Below are 13,964 nucleotides of genomic sequence, written 5' to 3'. Positions count from 1 at the left end.
GTCCTCGGGAGCCAAAAAATCTTACCGCGTTATAGGTGAAACCGTGTTATATGGAACTTGCTTTGATCCACCGGAGTGCACAGAACTACTCCCCCCCCCCCCCCCCCCCCCCCGGAGCACTGCTTTATATCCGAATTCGTGTTATATCAGGTCGCGTTATATCAGGGTAGAGGTGAATATAGTATCAGTTCTAATTGGAGTAGTTAGAATTTGTGTCCTAAACACTGGCTTGCAAAATCCTTCTAAGTATTACCTGATTCTCTATGATATTTTCATATTTTTACTGAAACTGTGTGTCACACTGACTTTGCTCACTATATGTTTTAACTTGCATTGCTCCTTAAGACCCACTTCCACTGTTAAGCCCACCAGAAATTAGCCATCTAAGGCAATAATTTAACCCAGATTGACCCTGTGCCAACATAAATTCATTTCTGGATGGAGCTTAATATAGGTCTGTTTTTAATTAAAAAACAAGCAAGCAAGCAAAGAAACTTCAACCTCCATCATCCACCAGGTTGTGGACTAATCTTCATTAACCCATTAATTTGATTCACGTTGTCTATGTCCTTTGTTCTCCAAAGATCCCCATACTGTTTGTTACTCTCCCTTCAGTTCATTAAGGGGAGGGATCACATTTAATTATCTATATTGTGAGGCACTTAGCACAATCTTACACGTGATAAAATACTAAATAATATTGATTTTTTTCTCAAAGTGTTGTATTTGTTAAGGTCTGCCTCCTCCAGCTCATATTATTGTTGTTGGGATACTGTAACAGTAGAGCAGACCTCTTCCTGGACTGTTCCAATATCCCTTCTCTGTCCTGCGTTATATGGAAACAACACCATCATTTTTTCTGCAGATTTTTGCCCCTGCCGAAAATGTGGAATCAGCATGTTACAATCTTGCTTGTCATAGTATTCCTTTGATTTGACTAAGAGGCAGTGAAAAGGACATGAATTTTCAGTTATTTTAAAGGATATTGTTAAATGGTTTAACTTGCAAAATTCTCCTTTCCCCACTACTGCAATCTGGTGAGGGGTATTTTTCCAGGCTTTAAATATAGCTTAAAAGCTGACCAGCCTGTCAATAAATTTTCGGAAATACAATAGTTACTGTCTATGCAAGACTTTTTACACTGTTACTGCAATGTCACACAAAGGAAACCAAAAGTTAACTACCAAACCCCATTCTCAGGGCAGTGTTGCCATAATTGATTCTGTTGATTCACAAACAAGGAAGTAAATAGAGCAGACCCATATTGGCTATTACTTTATAAAATATGGAGGGGGGGAAATCAATGTCTGATAAATCAAAAAGGACTCTAACAGAAAGGGTAAGAACATTTTCAAACTTCTTTTTTGCCTGCCCCATGTCCTGTTTGTCGGTGTTGGCAACTCGTGTTCTTTGTCTTCCAAGCACACAGCCATAAGAAGATAAGAATGGCAATGGTCCATTTAGCCCAGCATCCTGTCTTCCGACAGTGAACTTGTTCATATCCTCCTTCAGTGTCTCAAACCACCTTTTTTCTGGTCTTCCTCATAGTCGTCATCCGTGATTACTAGATTTTGTACTCTGACCAACATATCCCATGTCTCATCATCTCACATGGCCCAACCATCTCAGGTGATACTCCCACAGCTTTTCCATTAAGATCTCATTTCAACGGTGTTCAGTAATTGTTCTTCTCTATTCCTCTATTCCTCCTTGGCCAGAATTCCAGTCCATTCATCATGGATAGCTAAATCATTTTCAAACTATGAAGAAAATATTGAAAACAATGAATTAAAATAAAAACATGAAAAACATTATAACATTTTGGGCAATATCCCTTCAGCAATAGAATCTAAAATACACAAATGGCAAATTTGAAATGTGGGGCCAGATCCTCAACTGCTAAGTATTAGTGTTGTTCTGTTGACTTCAGTGATATGCCCCATGACTTCCTTTAACTAATTTACATCCTACAAATGTCTCTTGTATTTTGTAAGGTAGTTATTTCAATGAATAACTCTAAAATTGTTGCAAATGAAATAGCTGGACTTCAAGTCATTTGGCAAAGCACAGTAGACTAGAAAATGTAAAATCATTGCATAAAGGTCACTCCTATTCAGAGTCTATAGTATCAGCAGCAGCAACTTGTAGAAAAACAGGCTCACATGAGATGTAGACTTTTAGGATCACACATTCTTCGTCTACAGTTACACAGGGATTAAAGACAAAATTTTCAAATGTATATGTCTAGAGTTAGACACGTAAATCCATTACGTCATTGGAGCTGGGTCAGGCCTGTAGACACCTAAATAGTAATGGCCTAATTTTTAGAGGTTCTGAGCACCCCCCCCCCATTATTTTTCAAGTGTAGTCCTAACTATTATAATAATGATACTTAGTATTTGCAAAGAGCTTTTCATTGTTGAATGCATTAATTAACCGTATAAGAAGATCAAGAACAAATTGTGTCAAACCAACCTAATAGCTTTCTAGAGAAATGGTCTGAAGTAAAAAGGATGAAATTCAATAAGGACAAATGCAAAGTGCTCCACTTAGGATGGAGCAATCAGTAACACACATACAAAATGGGAAATAACTGCCTAGAAAGGAGTACTGCGGAAAGAGATCTGGGGGTCATGCTGGATCACCAGCTAAATATGAGTCAACATTGTAACACCATTGCAAAAAAAGCAAACACAGAGGGTGACTGGACAGCAAGCATGAAAAATCGGGACGGGGGTGGGGGGTAATAGGAGCCTATATAAGAAAAAGACCCCAAAATCGGGACATCTGGTCACCCTACAAACACATTCTGGGATGCATTAGGAGTGTTATAAGCAAGACACGAGACATAAATCTTTCACTCTACTCCATGCTGACAAGGCCTCAACTTAATTATTGTGTCCAGTTCTGGGTGCCACATTTCAGGAAACGTGGACAAACTGAAAGAAAGTCCAGAGGAGAGCAACAAAAAGGACTGAAGGTCATGACCTGTGAGAGAAGTGACCTGTGAGAGAAGTTTGAAAAAATTGTTTTGTTTAATCTGAAGAAGAGAAGACTGAGAAGGCAAGAGTCAAGGTTTCCCACACTCAACCACAAGCACAGGGCTAAAGCAGCCACATTTCAGGAGGACACTAGGAAGTCGGGGATATGGTTGGTGGGACTCAGGTATGCATGCTGCAGTGTTGACGCTGGAGCCCTGGGTTTGGGCTCAGGTTAGAAAATTGGTAACCCTAGGGTTGGCAACCAGTGCAGATGCTCAAGCCCTGGGTTCTCTAACCCAGGGTCGACTGACTTGAGTCCCTCTAACTGAAATGAAATTGAAATGTAGACATACCCAATGTGGGTTAAACCTCTGTTTGCCAAGTTTCCCAGCAGTAAAATGAGCATCATTATTATGGCCCACAACTGCAAAGTGCTTTGAGATCTGCAAGTGAAAGGCCTCATTCTTCCCTCACACTATTTTTACATCACTGCAACTCCACTATGGAATAAAAACAACAAGGAGTCTGGTGGCACCTTAAAGACTAACAGATTTATTTGAGCATAAGCTTTTGTGAGTAAAAACCTCCCTTCTTCAGATGCATAGCACTATGGAATGAAATTACTTCTGATTTGCACCAGAGTATGTAAGAAGGGAATCAGGTTCAAAAGCTGTTAGGTCTGTGCAACCTATTACCTTTTCATGAAACCTACTGACATATTCCTTTTTGAGCCATTTTCAAATGTATCCTAAAAGCTCTTAGTAGTGTAACTCTCAGGTGTTGCTAAAAACTTGAGGTATGTTAAACTGTGATAAGAGATTAAGAGCCTTTAAAATTGGATAACAATTATGTCCTCACCTCAAGTACATATCTTTGTTTCTCTTAGAGGACGTGGGGGTGCGATTCCTCCTCCCCCACCTGGGCGAGGTGCCCAAACACCTAGAGGGACACCAGTGACACGTGGAGCACTCCCAGTTCCTCCTATAGCTAGGGGCGTTCCGACCCCTCGAACAAGGGGAACTCCAGCAGTTCCAGGCTACAGACCACCCCCTCCTCCAGCACATGAGGCCTATGAAGAATATGTAAGTAACTATATGTTTTGATAATTGATATGAGCCAAACTGCTTTGGCAACTTGCAGGTACCTCTATATTTGAGGACACTGGGTAGGTCCAATAAATGCCTACTCTGTACCACATACCCTTCACTGGTAGTTATACACTATGCATGAAAAACTGTGATTTAAGTGACTGGAATCATTTGATGGTATCTTTTAATTTTACAAGTATCAGCTATGGGTAGGAATAGGCTGAGTTATCCCAATTATCTTTATATTTTCATGTGCGTATGTCTTTGCAAAAGTTTAATATAAATGAATGGAGATGGGGAAAAGCACACAAAGTTATTTCATCACTATTTTCTAAAAGACTGGCCTCATGTGTTGTGAAGACTGATATTCAGTGTTGTCTAAGCATTTAATTTGTGCTATGAGAAACATGCATTCACTTGTCTAGTTAAGCTGCTTCTACCCCCTTATAGGATGTTACGTATATAAAACACTTAGGAATTCTTGACAAAAGGTGTTTTTAAAATGTGTGGTGATTGTTATAGCATGCATAAAGCGCTCTAAATATGTGTGCTGAATTCCAGAAATATAAAAAAGAAATCCAGTTGAAAACATATCTGGTCTAGTTTTTATCATTCTAAAAAATCCTAAACTTTCAAAGTGGGCTTTTGAAATAACACAAGAAAGGTAGGTGCCTAAGAAAAGAGCAATATATTTCTTCAAAAAAGCATATAAAAGAGAATACTTATTGTAGGTTAGTTCTTAAAAAATAGAAGGCTGTGCCTTTGTGAAAAAAAATAGCAAATTTTGTGTATACTTTTTATGCTTTGGATTACTGTTATTTCATGTTATAGTTTATCGTTTTCTCTATTTGTATTCAAAATTAAGAGTGTCATGGGTACAAGAAGGACAAATGCAAATTCAAACAATCATCAGGAAAACTGAGGCAATAAAACATATTTAATAAGGTATTGAAAATAATTATGTCGTAAACATAAGGTCTTTCAAATGATCCTTGTTAATGTTACCTCCTGAAGCTATCACCATAACAACAAACATTCAAATAGAGGGAAAGTATTATTAAATATAATGTCTGACTTTTTTAAACTCCAGTAATTAAAAATGTAATATGAACATTCCCTCCCCATCCAGTAGTCATGATATAGAACTATCAGTAGGTGAATCAATGAGAAAATAGTTTATATACAATTTAGAAATTAGAAAATCTCTGAAATCAGAGGATGGAAATGTGGTAAAAGATATTCAGTGACAAAACAGTTTACCAGTATCTCATGCATTTTTAGAGTCCAGATAAGCCACAGCCCCTTCAGTCAAGGTGGAAGACTATGATACTGATTACAAGTGAGAAATGAGGATCAGTTCTTTGTGTGATAGTAAATATACATATTCCACAGTTGGTGAGAGAACATCCAGTGCACATATTGGAGAATTTTCTAGTCTGCAGTATCTAATAGGGCAGTGCATGTGCCCATCTTCTTCTTGGGCATTCCGGTGAGGATATAAAGGGCAGCATATGGGGTCTACAAAGAGAGGTAGTACCAAGTCAGAACAATTGCACTCTTTGAGTAGTACTTTCACTGGTCCTCCCTTTCCATCCAGCTCTCACTTCTGGCTCCAAGTAGCTGCTTATTTGTGTCAGCAGCCACACCTCAGGACACCGCTTTGACTGGTGGGCTAACCAGTTAGAAGGTAACCATGAGGGGAAATGTCTTTCCCCAGCATACTAAGTGTACTTTGGCCAACAGGGTGATAGAGACCTCTAGGTTGAAGGGCAGGAAAGGCACTGCAACAACATATTGTGAAATGTGTACGGCTTGGCAAGGCACAGCAGACATCAAAGGCTATCCACTGCAGCTAATGAAGTTGCCAATTGTTGCGACCTTTTTTGCCACTGGTCTTCAACTGCAGCAACTGGGAGTGTGAAATTGCATCTGAGCAATGGTCTTCGCATTTAAAAATCTTCACACGCAGGCATTCATGCATCATTAAATAAGAAAGTCCTGTGACAATGGGCAAATGGTGAAGTGACAGTGTAGCCTGTGTGACATCTGTTCATGACCTTTCTCCTCGCAGATCAGACTATACAGCCACAAGAACACAGGAGATGCCATGATGTCATTGTTGGATATGACAGATAGCCATGCCCTCTGATGCAAGCACGATTCTGACTCATGACACTGGGTCTTATGGCAGCTTGCAAGTTCATCAGCCCACAGGCAAGGCTCCACTTCCAGCAGCTTCAGGTCTGTCTGTCGTTGGTCTACTCCCCAGGCAAACACCACCTGGATAAGATGGTGCGTCTCCTTCTGGAAGTCTTCCAGTCACTGGACTGGTGGAAGGACCAAAGCAATGTGTGCAAAAAGAGACCCACACAGTTCCAATTCATCCTCAAGGACCATAATCACAGAGGCCTCCACCTTCAGGTGGGTGGCCAATATAAGCAATCCCATAGAGCAAGTCTTAGGGTCTATAATTCAGATGGCTTTGAAAACCAATGTTCTAGAACTCAGGGTTGTACACAAGGTATGTGTGGCCTTTCTTCTGGACATTTGCAGTCAGACAATCCTGGCCACATCAGACAATATGGTGGCAGTCTTCTACCTGAACAGCCAAGGGGGGAGGGGGCTAGAGGTGAGGACAGATTGCTATCATTGTGTCAAGAGGTCATCTAGCTATGGTACTTTGCCATAGAACACAGCATTATCCTGACAGAGGTCTTCCATCTTCAATCTATCAGTTTGTCATAGTTCCCATATTCAGGTATGCATGGGGCAATTCATTTAAGTTGCCGTGATCAGAGTGCCAGATCAGCTGCTGTTGCCCGGCACTCTGTCCCAACCTCTTACAACATTTCTCTTAGTGTGACCCTGTAGGAGATGGCAAAATAAAATGAGCTCTTAGAGTACTTCAGTTGTTCAGCATCACCTTTACTGATGAAGCCTGTGAGAGAGGATTGTATTCCTGTCATTTTTTCATTAAGACAGTTAAGATTGCTTGGTTGAAACTTCAGTTTTTATCATCTGCCTGAAATATAGTGGTAAAATTAATAATCTTACAATATTTAAAAACTAAGGTGAGACTTTTGGAGGCTACTCATAGTTGGCTTCAGGTCACATTGTGAAAGGCATTTGGCTGTGGAGCTGACTTTTACCTCCCCTGACTCAGAAGCCATGTGGGAGCTGTGGTCTTAGTTGTCCTTCTCTCAGCAGATGCTGGTTGTTCTTCCTTTCGTTTTGTGAAGAGCTATGATCAATTTCTGACTGAAATCTAGAATGAGATTAGACCTGCTTCATTACTCCTCCCTCCCCCCGCCCCCCCAAAGCTAGCAGCATTGGCCAATTTCAGTTTCAAAGCTAAATAAATCCATGGCTTAAATTTATCTTAATATATCCAAGTTTGATTTGAATTTCCACTCTTGGACTAAACAGGGAGGAGTCCGCAATATGTCGGAGCAGATCCAGTGCCCATTGAAGCCAGTGGAAATCTTTCCACTAACTTCAGTGTATGTTGGATCATGTCCTTAATGCACCATTTCAGCTGAAATTAAAGCACAAAATTAATTTACTCTACCAAGTTTCCACTCTAATTAAAGATCAGATGGTAGCACATCAGACTCCCCTGTAAAATGTTCTCTTTTCCAAACAATAAATATGTCTCGTGTAAGGCTCTTTCCACACACCCAACAAATGGTTGAAAGCAATTTATTCTTTAGCATGATCTCCTAGTTGAACTTCATCTGGTGCAGACATGTCCTAGATGTCAATATTTTTTCTTTCCTTTTATCTTTAGAACTAAGTAAACATATCTCTTGATAACTACAAAAGATATAGCTTGTTTATCTTTTGGAATGAGTGCAAAACAATGCTTTTCAGAAAGTCCCTAAAAAGAACCACAGAGAATGAGATAGATTGTGCTTTTAATGTCATGCTGTTCTTCCACTGTGATGCACATTTCAAGCTATTTAAAATGAAAGAAAGCAAATGTCACATTCAACTGTTTACTCTAGGCTTTAATGGTTAATTATGTATTTCAATAGTTTTCAAACAAACTGGAACAAATATACTACTGTTTATTCACTAGCAGCACAAGCAATGAATAGCCTAACAATAGGAGACACATTGTCACCTTTTAACTTTATTTGAAAAGAACAGCTAATATTCTTATGTAACTATGATTCCCAAACTTTGCTTGTGGAGGCTTTTGCTTAATATTTAAACTAAAGCCTTTATGGTTTTGAAATCATTGTATTTGCCACAACCTAGAGTGTGGATAGAAACTGAGTGTAAAGACCTTTACTTCATTAAATATTTGTATCCAACTCAGTGCCTTAACTGATGCATTAAATGGAGATATTGATGCCTGATCTTGCCTACTTTTGAAGTAAATTGCAACATTCCCTATGGATTTTGATGGGAAGTGGGGTCAGTTGAGGAGAAATATTTTTCAAGTCAAATACATTTAAAAGAATGAAAAAGATTGAACACAATGATATACAAATATGAATTAATTTTACAAATTGTAGACTATCATTTTCATAGTCCATTTGTTTCTGTGTCCATTCTGGCTGTTAAAAATGATGAAAAATTTACTGAGACCAAAGATTACCTGAATAAACTGAAATTTTAGACAAGGGAATCTGCATGACTGACTACCATATTGATTAAATATGATTGATTAGCTATTATGCCAAAGCACTTACAGAGCTAAGCTATGTTCGACTAATATCTGCTGTGACTTAAAAAATCAAATTGTATTTTTACTGTAATAGCAATAAATAGTGTGATGATTATATTATCGTGAAGACTATATGTTGGACTTTAGAAGAACATTATGAATGATAGTTTCATGGAGGTAAAGAGATCAAGCTAAATTCTTTTGTTAGTTTTACTCACACCAGTGTCACCGAAAGAAGAATTTGGCTAACAGATGTAACAGATAGATTTACTTCAAACAAACAAACACATAAAAATAGAATTAAGAATAAAAGGAAATGTACAGCTCAGCAGTGAGCCATCAATGTCTAAGTACCTGCAGTATTAGAGGTTTCATGCTGAACTGTGTAATGTCCTGGTTTGGGTTGAGATTCCAAATTCCTTATCACACAGAATAATGCCTGTTAGGAGCTTTCCCTTTGCCCCTCCTGTGGTTCTTCTCATGCAGACAGAAAGCAGAAGACCAGAAGTCCAAAGTGCAGGCAATGCAATGTTTATTGGGGTTAGTTTCAAGCAAGCCATAGCTCTGACACCACAGAGCCTTTTCCCAGTGTTCCCATTCTCTATACCCCCCTCCTTCTTAGTGCGCCCAAGTATACCTACAATGCATGTCCCTGGTTACTTACAACTTATGGTCATATTTTGTTTTGGAGGGTCATCAGTCTGGGGTCTTGGTACCACCTCTTTTGTGGGGAGGGGTAAGGAGTGATGTTGTGTTCTGGCCAAGGCTAGAGTTTTCTTTGGCTTTTCGTGTTCCATATACCTTCCTCTCCATCTCCCCTTGCCCCTCCTAACTGGTTGCTTGACCTGGGTTTGAGAGAGGAGTCAGGCAGCCTTCCAGCTAAAGTGTTACTGGGTATACTCCCACCATACCCAGTAACACTTTAGCTCTATTCCTTATCTCATTTCACCCCACCTGCTTGTGGGCAGATGTAATACACTGTGTCTGTGATCTTTGTTCACACATAATAAGGATAATAGAGTATCAAAAGTCAAACCCAAAATTCTGTCCCAGGCTAACAAGCAAGCCCATATACTAACAATACAAGTCCATGGGACTGCTCATGGAATAAGGTGTCAATTAATTTGAGTACAGATACCTGAATCTTCACCTTCATGAATTTGTCACAGCCTTAACATCCTTTTTAAAATAGACCTTGTTCAGTGAACTTCTTCGTTTGAGACTAATGATTATTTGTACTTCAGTCACAAAATTATATAATAGTCTTATGTCTACATCCCTGCCACAAGAACTCAAAAATATTTTTAAAAGTGAAATCCTAACTATTTCCATCCATATTTTTCAAAATGAATACCTTTCCTGACTGAGACATTAGATGCCAAATTTCTAGCTCAAGGATTTCATTTTTTCCCCTGCCAGACATAATTTAAAAGAAAATGCTGATACAGCCTTATAGGGCTAATAATGCTAATACAGCAACAGCCTAATAAATATTCATATTCTTGTATATAGATCTATATGAAGGGCAGCTCTGAATAGAATATTTGGCCTTCACTTAGTCCTCTATAAAAACACACATACTATACATCTATATAACATAATATACCATTTGTTGACCAAACACAATCCAGCTAGCTAATAAGAGTGTTATGAACAAAAATAGTTTTCCAATATCCATTAGTTGTCAAACAACTGATCACTTAGCAATTTGCCAGATAGTAAATAGTCTGTATACAAAGCTATTTTTTGGCACTAATTGGCAAAACACTATCACGACTTTGTCTCAAGCCAGTTTTCTGCTTTTTATGATAGGGTTATTTGCAAAAGCTTGGATGGTCCAGAAATGAGGATGTTCATTTCAAACTTTATCTGAACTTTATTCAAGAAATACAATTGTAAGGCTATTGTGAACAGGCTTTCTTTGGAAAGTTCCATTTGTACGTGATTTCAGTAGGGATGAAAAAATCACACAAATAGTGTTTCTTACAACATTTTGAAATTTTTCATCTGGTTCTAGATCATGCAGAGGCACTAAAAAATGTTAACATAATTTTGGACTATAAGAACTTAAGAGTTATCCAGGTTAATGAGACCAAAAAGGACACAGACACACACAGTAGAACCTCATTAATCTGCAATAATGAAGGAAACCCAGTGTAGATTGCTGATGCTTGCAGACTATGGATGCTCACAGATTAGTGAGTACCAGCATCATCAGACAGTTAGGCAACCCCAGGTCATTATAGAGAGCCAGGGAAGCGACTAGGCCCATCATTAAAGCTTGACATCACCCACCCCAATCCTGATACCACCACATCAACAGAATCTTACTGGTGTGTGCTTCAGTGAACTGCAAACCAAATGTCCATGTTCAGGGGCAGGTTTGCAGTTCATTAAATTGCAGTTTAAGGGAGGTTCTAGTATATAATACAACCACATTGCTGATTATATAAGCACACACAGTTCTTCCTTACACATATAGTTAATGGGGTCTTACTGCTCTGTGTGTTATGTTTACTTATGAATAATATTTACTGCAGATTAACACTACACTAATACAACATAAATTATAGTTCAGGAAACCGATTGAATTAGAGCATTTATGGACTGTTGTTACGTATGGACTATGTAAGAAGTGGATGTTTTAAACATAGAAGGTTGTTTCCTTTTACAGAATGTCTTTATCATTTATGGATCATATATGTTTGGCACTGAGTTTTGTTCATGATTTGTTGTCATCTAGCAACTTTGAAAAAGCTTCTTATGGAACAAACCCCATTTTAATCAATTACCAGTATATATTGAAGGCAAAGGTGTTACAGAATGCACATTTACTTCATTGTTTGATGAAAGAAAGTGCTGACAGGCCTTTTAGCCAATTGCCTCTAAAAACGAACATAATGATCACTCAGGCTAATCAAAAGAGAGGAAAGAATATTTGGTCCAATAAAAGGCCTGATAAGTATAGCATTTTTTCTGTAGTCACTTTTCTCCCTGAGTGTATGTAATTCATTTGCAGCTGTGGGTTTCAGTTGCATTTAAAAGATAGCCTTGCACTTAGAAAGATGGGTATAGTATGTTACTACTATGGGTGCAGAAATCCCATTCTCTGTGCTTACAGTATGCTAAAAAATTTTCTGGCGTACAAAACAAGCTGAAAAATCTAATATTGTCTGAATTTTCACCCACACACACCACCTCTCCCCCAAACACACACATACATAACAATGCTTACGTGGGTCAAGATTTCAGAATACATCCATATATATTGACATAGATGTACGCACACCTGTCTGTCTTATCTATGTCATATGTATGCTCTGATCCTGCCAGCTAATCCATTTGGGAAGACCCTTATGCCTGCTGGAGCCCCACTGAAGTTAATGAGGTATTATATGGGCACGGGGGTATGCTTGCAGGTTCAGGGCTATAGTGTCTGTCTGTCTCTGTATGGAAAAAAAGTAGAAATGTAAAGTGTTGGAGACAAAATGTTTTTAAAGGAATAAAAGGGTTCATCAAGACAACATTATTGGCTCTCCTCTTCAGCTTTTTGGCAGTTATTTATATTTTCTGTGTATCATCCTTGTACCAATGATATTGATGCATGTTGTCATTTTCTGAGGATACTGAAAGTGCTTGGTCCTTTACAAATAGAGAGAAAGAACAACTGCTTGATTAAACTAGGTTAGATAATCTTGATTATGCATGTCCCATATGCTCAGGTACGGAGGGAGTTAAGAGTTCTTGCTGTTCTTTAATCTTAAATGGTTAAGCTGCCCTGCTATTCCCCTGTGATTAGGCTTGATGGTTTGAAACAGATTATTTTAATTTCAAGCCCCACCTGCCTTTTTAATTGAAACGTAGGCCTGTGACTCAGCACACTGTTAAACTGAGCATAGCTGCAGGTGGATACAAAAAAAATCTGTTTTTCAAACGGAACCATTCAATGGTAGTTGACAGAGGCCCTGTGAAGGGTGAGAATCTTGCTAAATGATTAATGAGCTCAGCTCCTAATATTTTGCATGTATCCCATGTTACCAACACTTTAGAAAGCTACCTACTTTTGCTGGTACTATCTAATTTTACTCAATTGTATAGAGTAGCACTAGTATTGCATATTTTAGACAGGAGCAATGGGATGAAATTCAGACTGAGAATTTAGGATAAATATAATGATAACTTTGAAAGAGAATGGTAGAAGTCCCATCACTTGGGGCTTTTAAAACTAGACTGCAAACCACTAGAAAAAGGGAGAAGGATTGGATGATGTGGTGGGTCTTTTTTAGCTTTAACTTCCGTAGTTCTATCAATCTTTGTTGCTTGTGTTAAAGTATTTGTGTCATTCTGGGAAATGTTATAAACCCAATGCCAGATAACTAGTTTCATATGGTTCTCAAGTATATTCATTTCTAAAATAATCTGAGCTGTTATATTTTACAAGGGCTGCAGATTTAGTGTATCTTTTAGAATTGCAGTAAAAATGTTGTGAAAATTGATCTTGTTATAAAACTTAGCACCTCAGATTTGACCTGAAGGCCTCTTCGCGACATGAGTAATCAGTAAAAGAGGAAGATTCAGGGTAATGGCTCTGAGGCAATAAAGAGGAAGATTGAAGAGGAAAAATTCCTCCATACAGAATTTCTTTCACCTGATGAGAAGATGGTTGTCCAGTATTTCAGTAGATTCTACCATCACTTTGGCTGCTATTGCTGAGACATGGCTAATATTTAAAATACATAACATTTTGATGATAATTCTGTTACTTTTGTAAGTGAATGTAGTCAGATGAATAGTGCCATACTGACCTCCCTGGAAAACAGTTTTCTCTATATCCCCCAGAAGAGCTACAGCAAAAATAATTTCATTTCATTATTACTAATGTCTGGGCCCAATCCCGCAAAGTACTGAACGCTGAAATAAATAAGAGGTGAGGACATTCATCAGTCATAGCATTGGACCTATTTTCCCAATAATGTTCTTCAGTGGCAATCTTTAATCTTTGCATTCATTCAGTCCTTGAACTCTTCTAGAATGGCCAATAAGGGTCTGTGATGAGAACATTTGTCCATTAGGAAATCAGCTAATTCTCACCAAATGACTGTCAAATGTTAATGATTTGACCATAGGCGACTGAGAACACAGCTGCCTTGAAGTGGAAGGTTCTATATCAAATTATCACTCCTCTAAACTCTCTAGTCTCTGATCCTTGTGTTTTAGGACTTG

The 13,964-nt window shown here is 38.4% G+C and overlaps 1 protein-coding gene across 2 annotated transcripts in view; it reads left to right on the top strand.

Annotated features, from left to right (window-relative positions):
- Positions 1 to 13,964, top strand: part of KHDRBS2 (KH RNA binding domain containing, signal transduction associated 2) — a 572,147-nt gene that overhangs the window by 393,792 nt on the left and 164,391 nt on the right. For both annotated transcript variants that reach the window (XM_042848839.2, XM_008163771.4), the window contains one exon: positions 3,868 to 4,063. In XM_042848839.2, the coding sequence (XP_042704773.1) occupies positions 3,868 to 4,063 (196 nt within the window). The remainder of the gene's footprint in view (positions 1 to 3,867; positions 4,064 to 13,964) is intronic.

The sequence above is a fragment of the Chrysemys picta genome, chromosome 3, assembly GCF_011386835.1.
Source record: "Chrysemys picta bellii isolate R12L10 chromosome 3, ASM1138683v2, whole genome shotgun sequence".
NCBI classification, from domain to species: Eukaryota; Metazoa; Chordata; order Testudines; family Emydidae; genus Chrysemys; species Chrysemys picta.
Note: the sequence above shows the minus strand (reverse complement) of the source record. Positions and strands in the feature narration are given on the sequence as shown.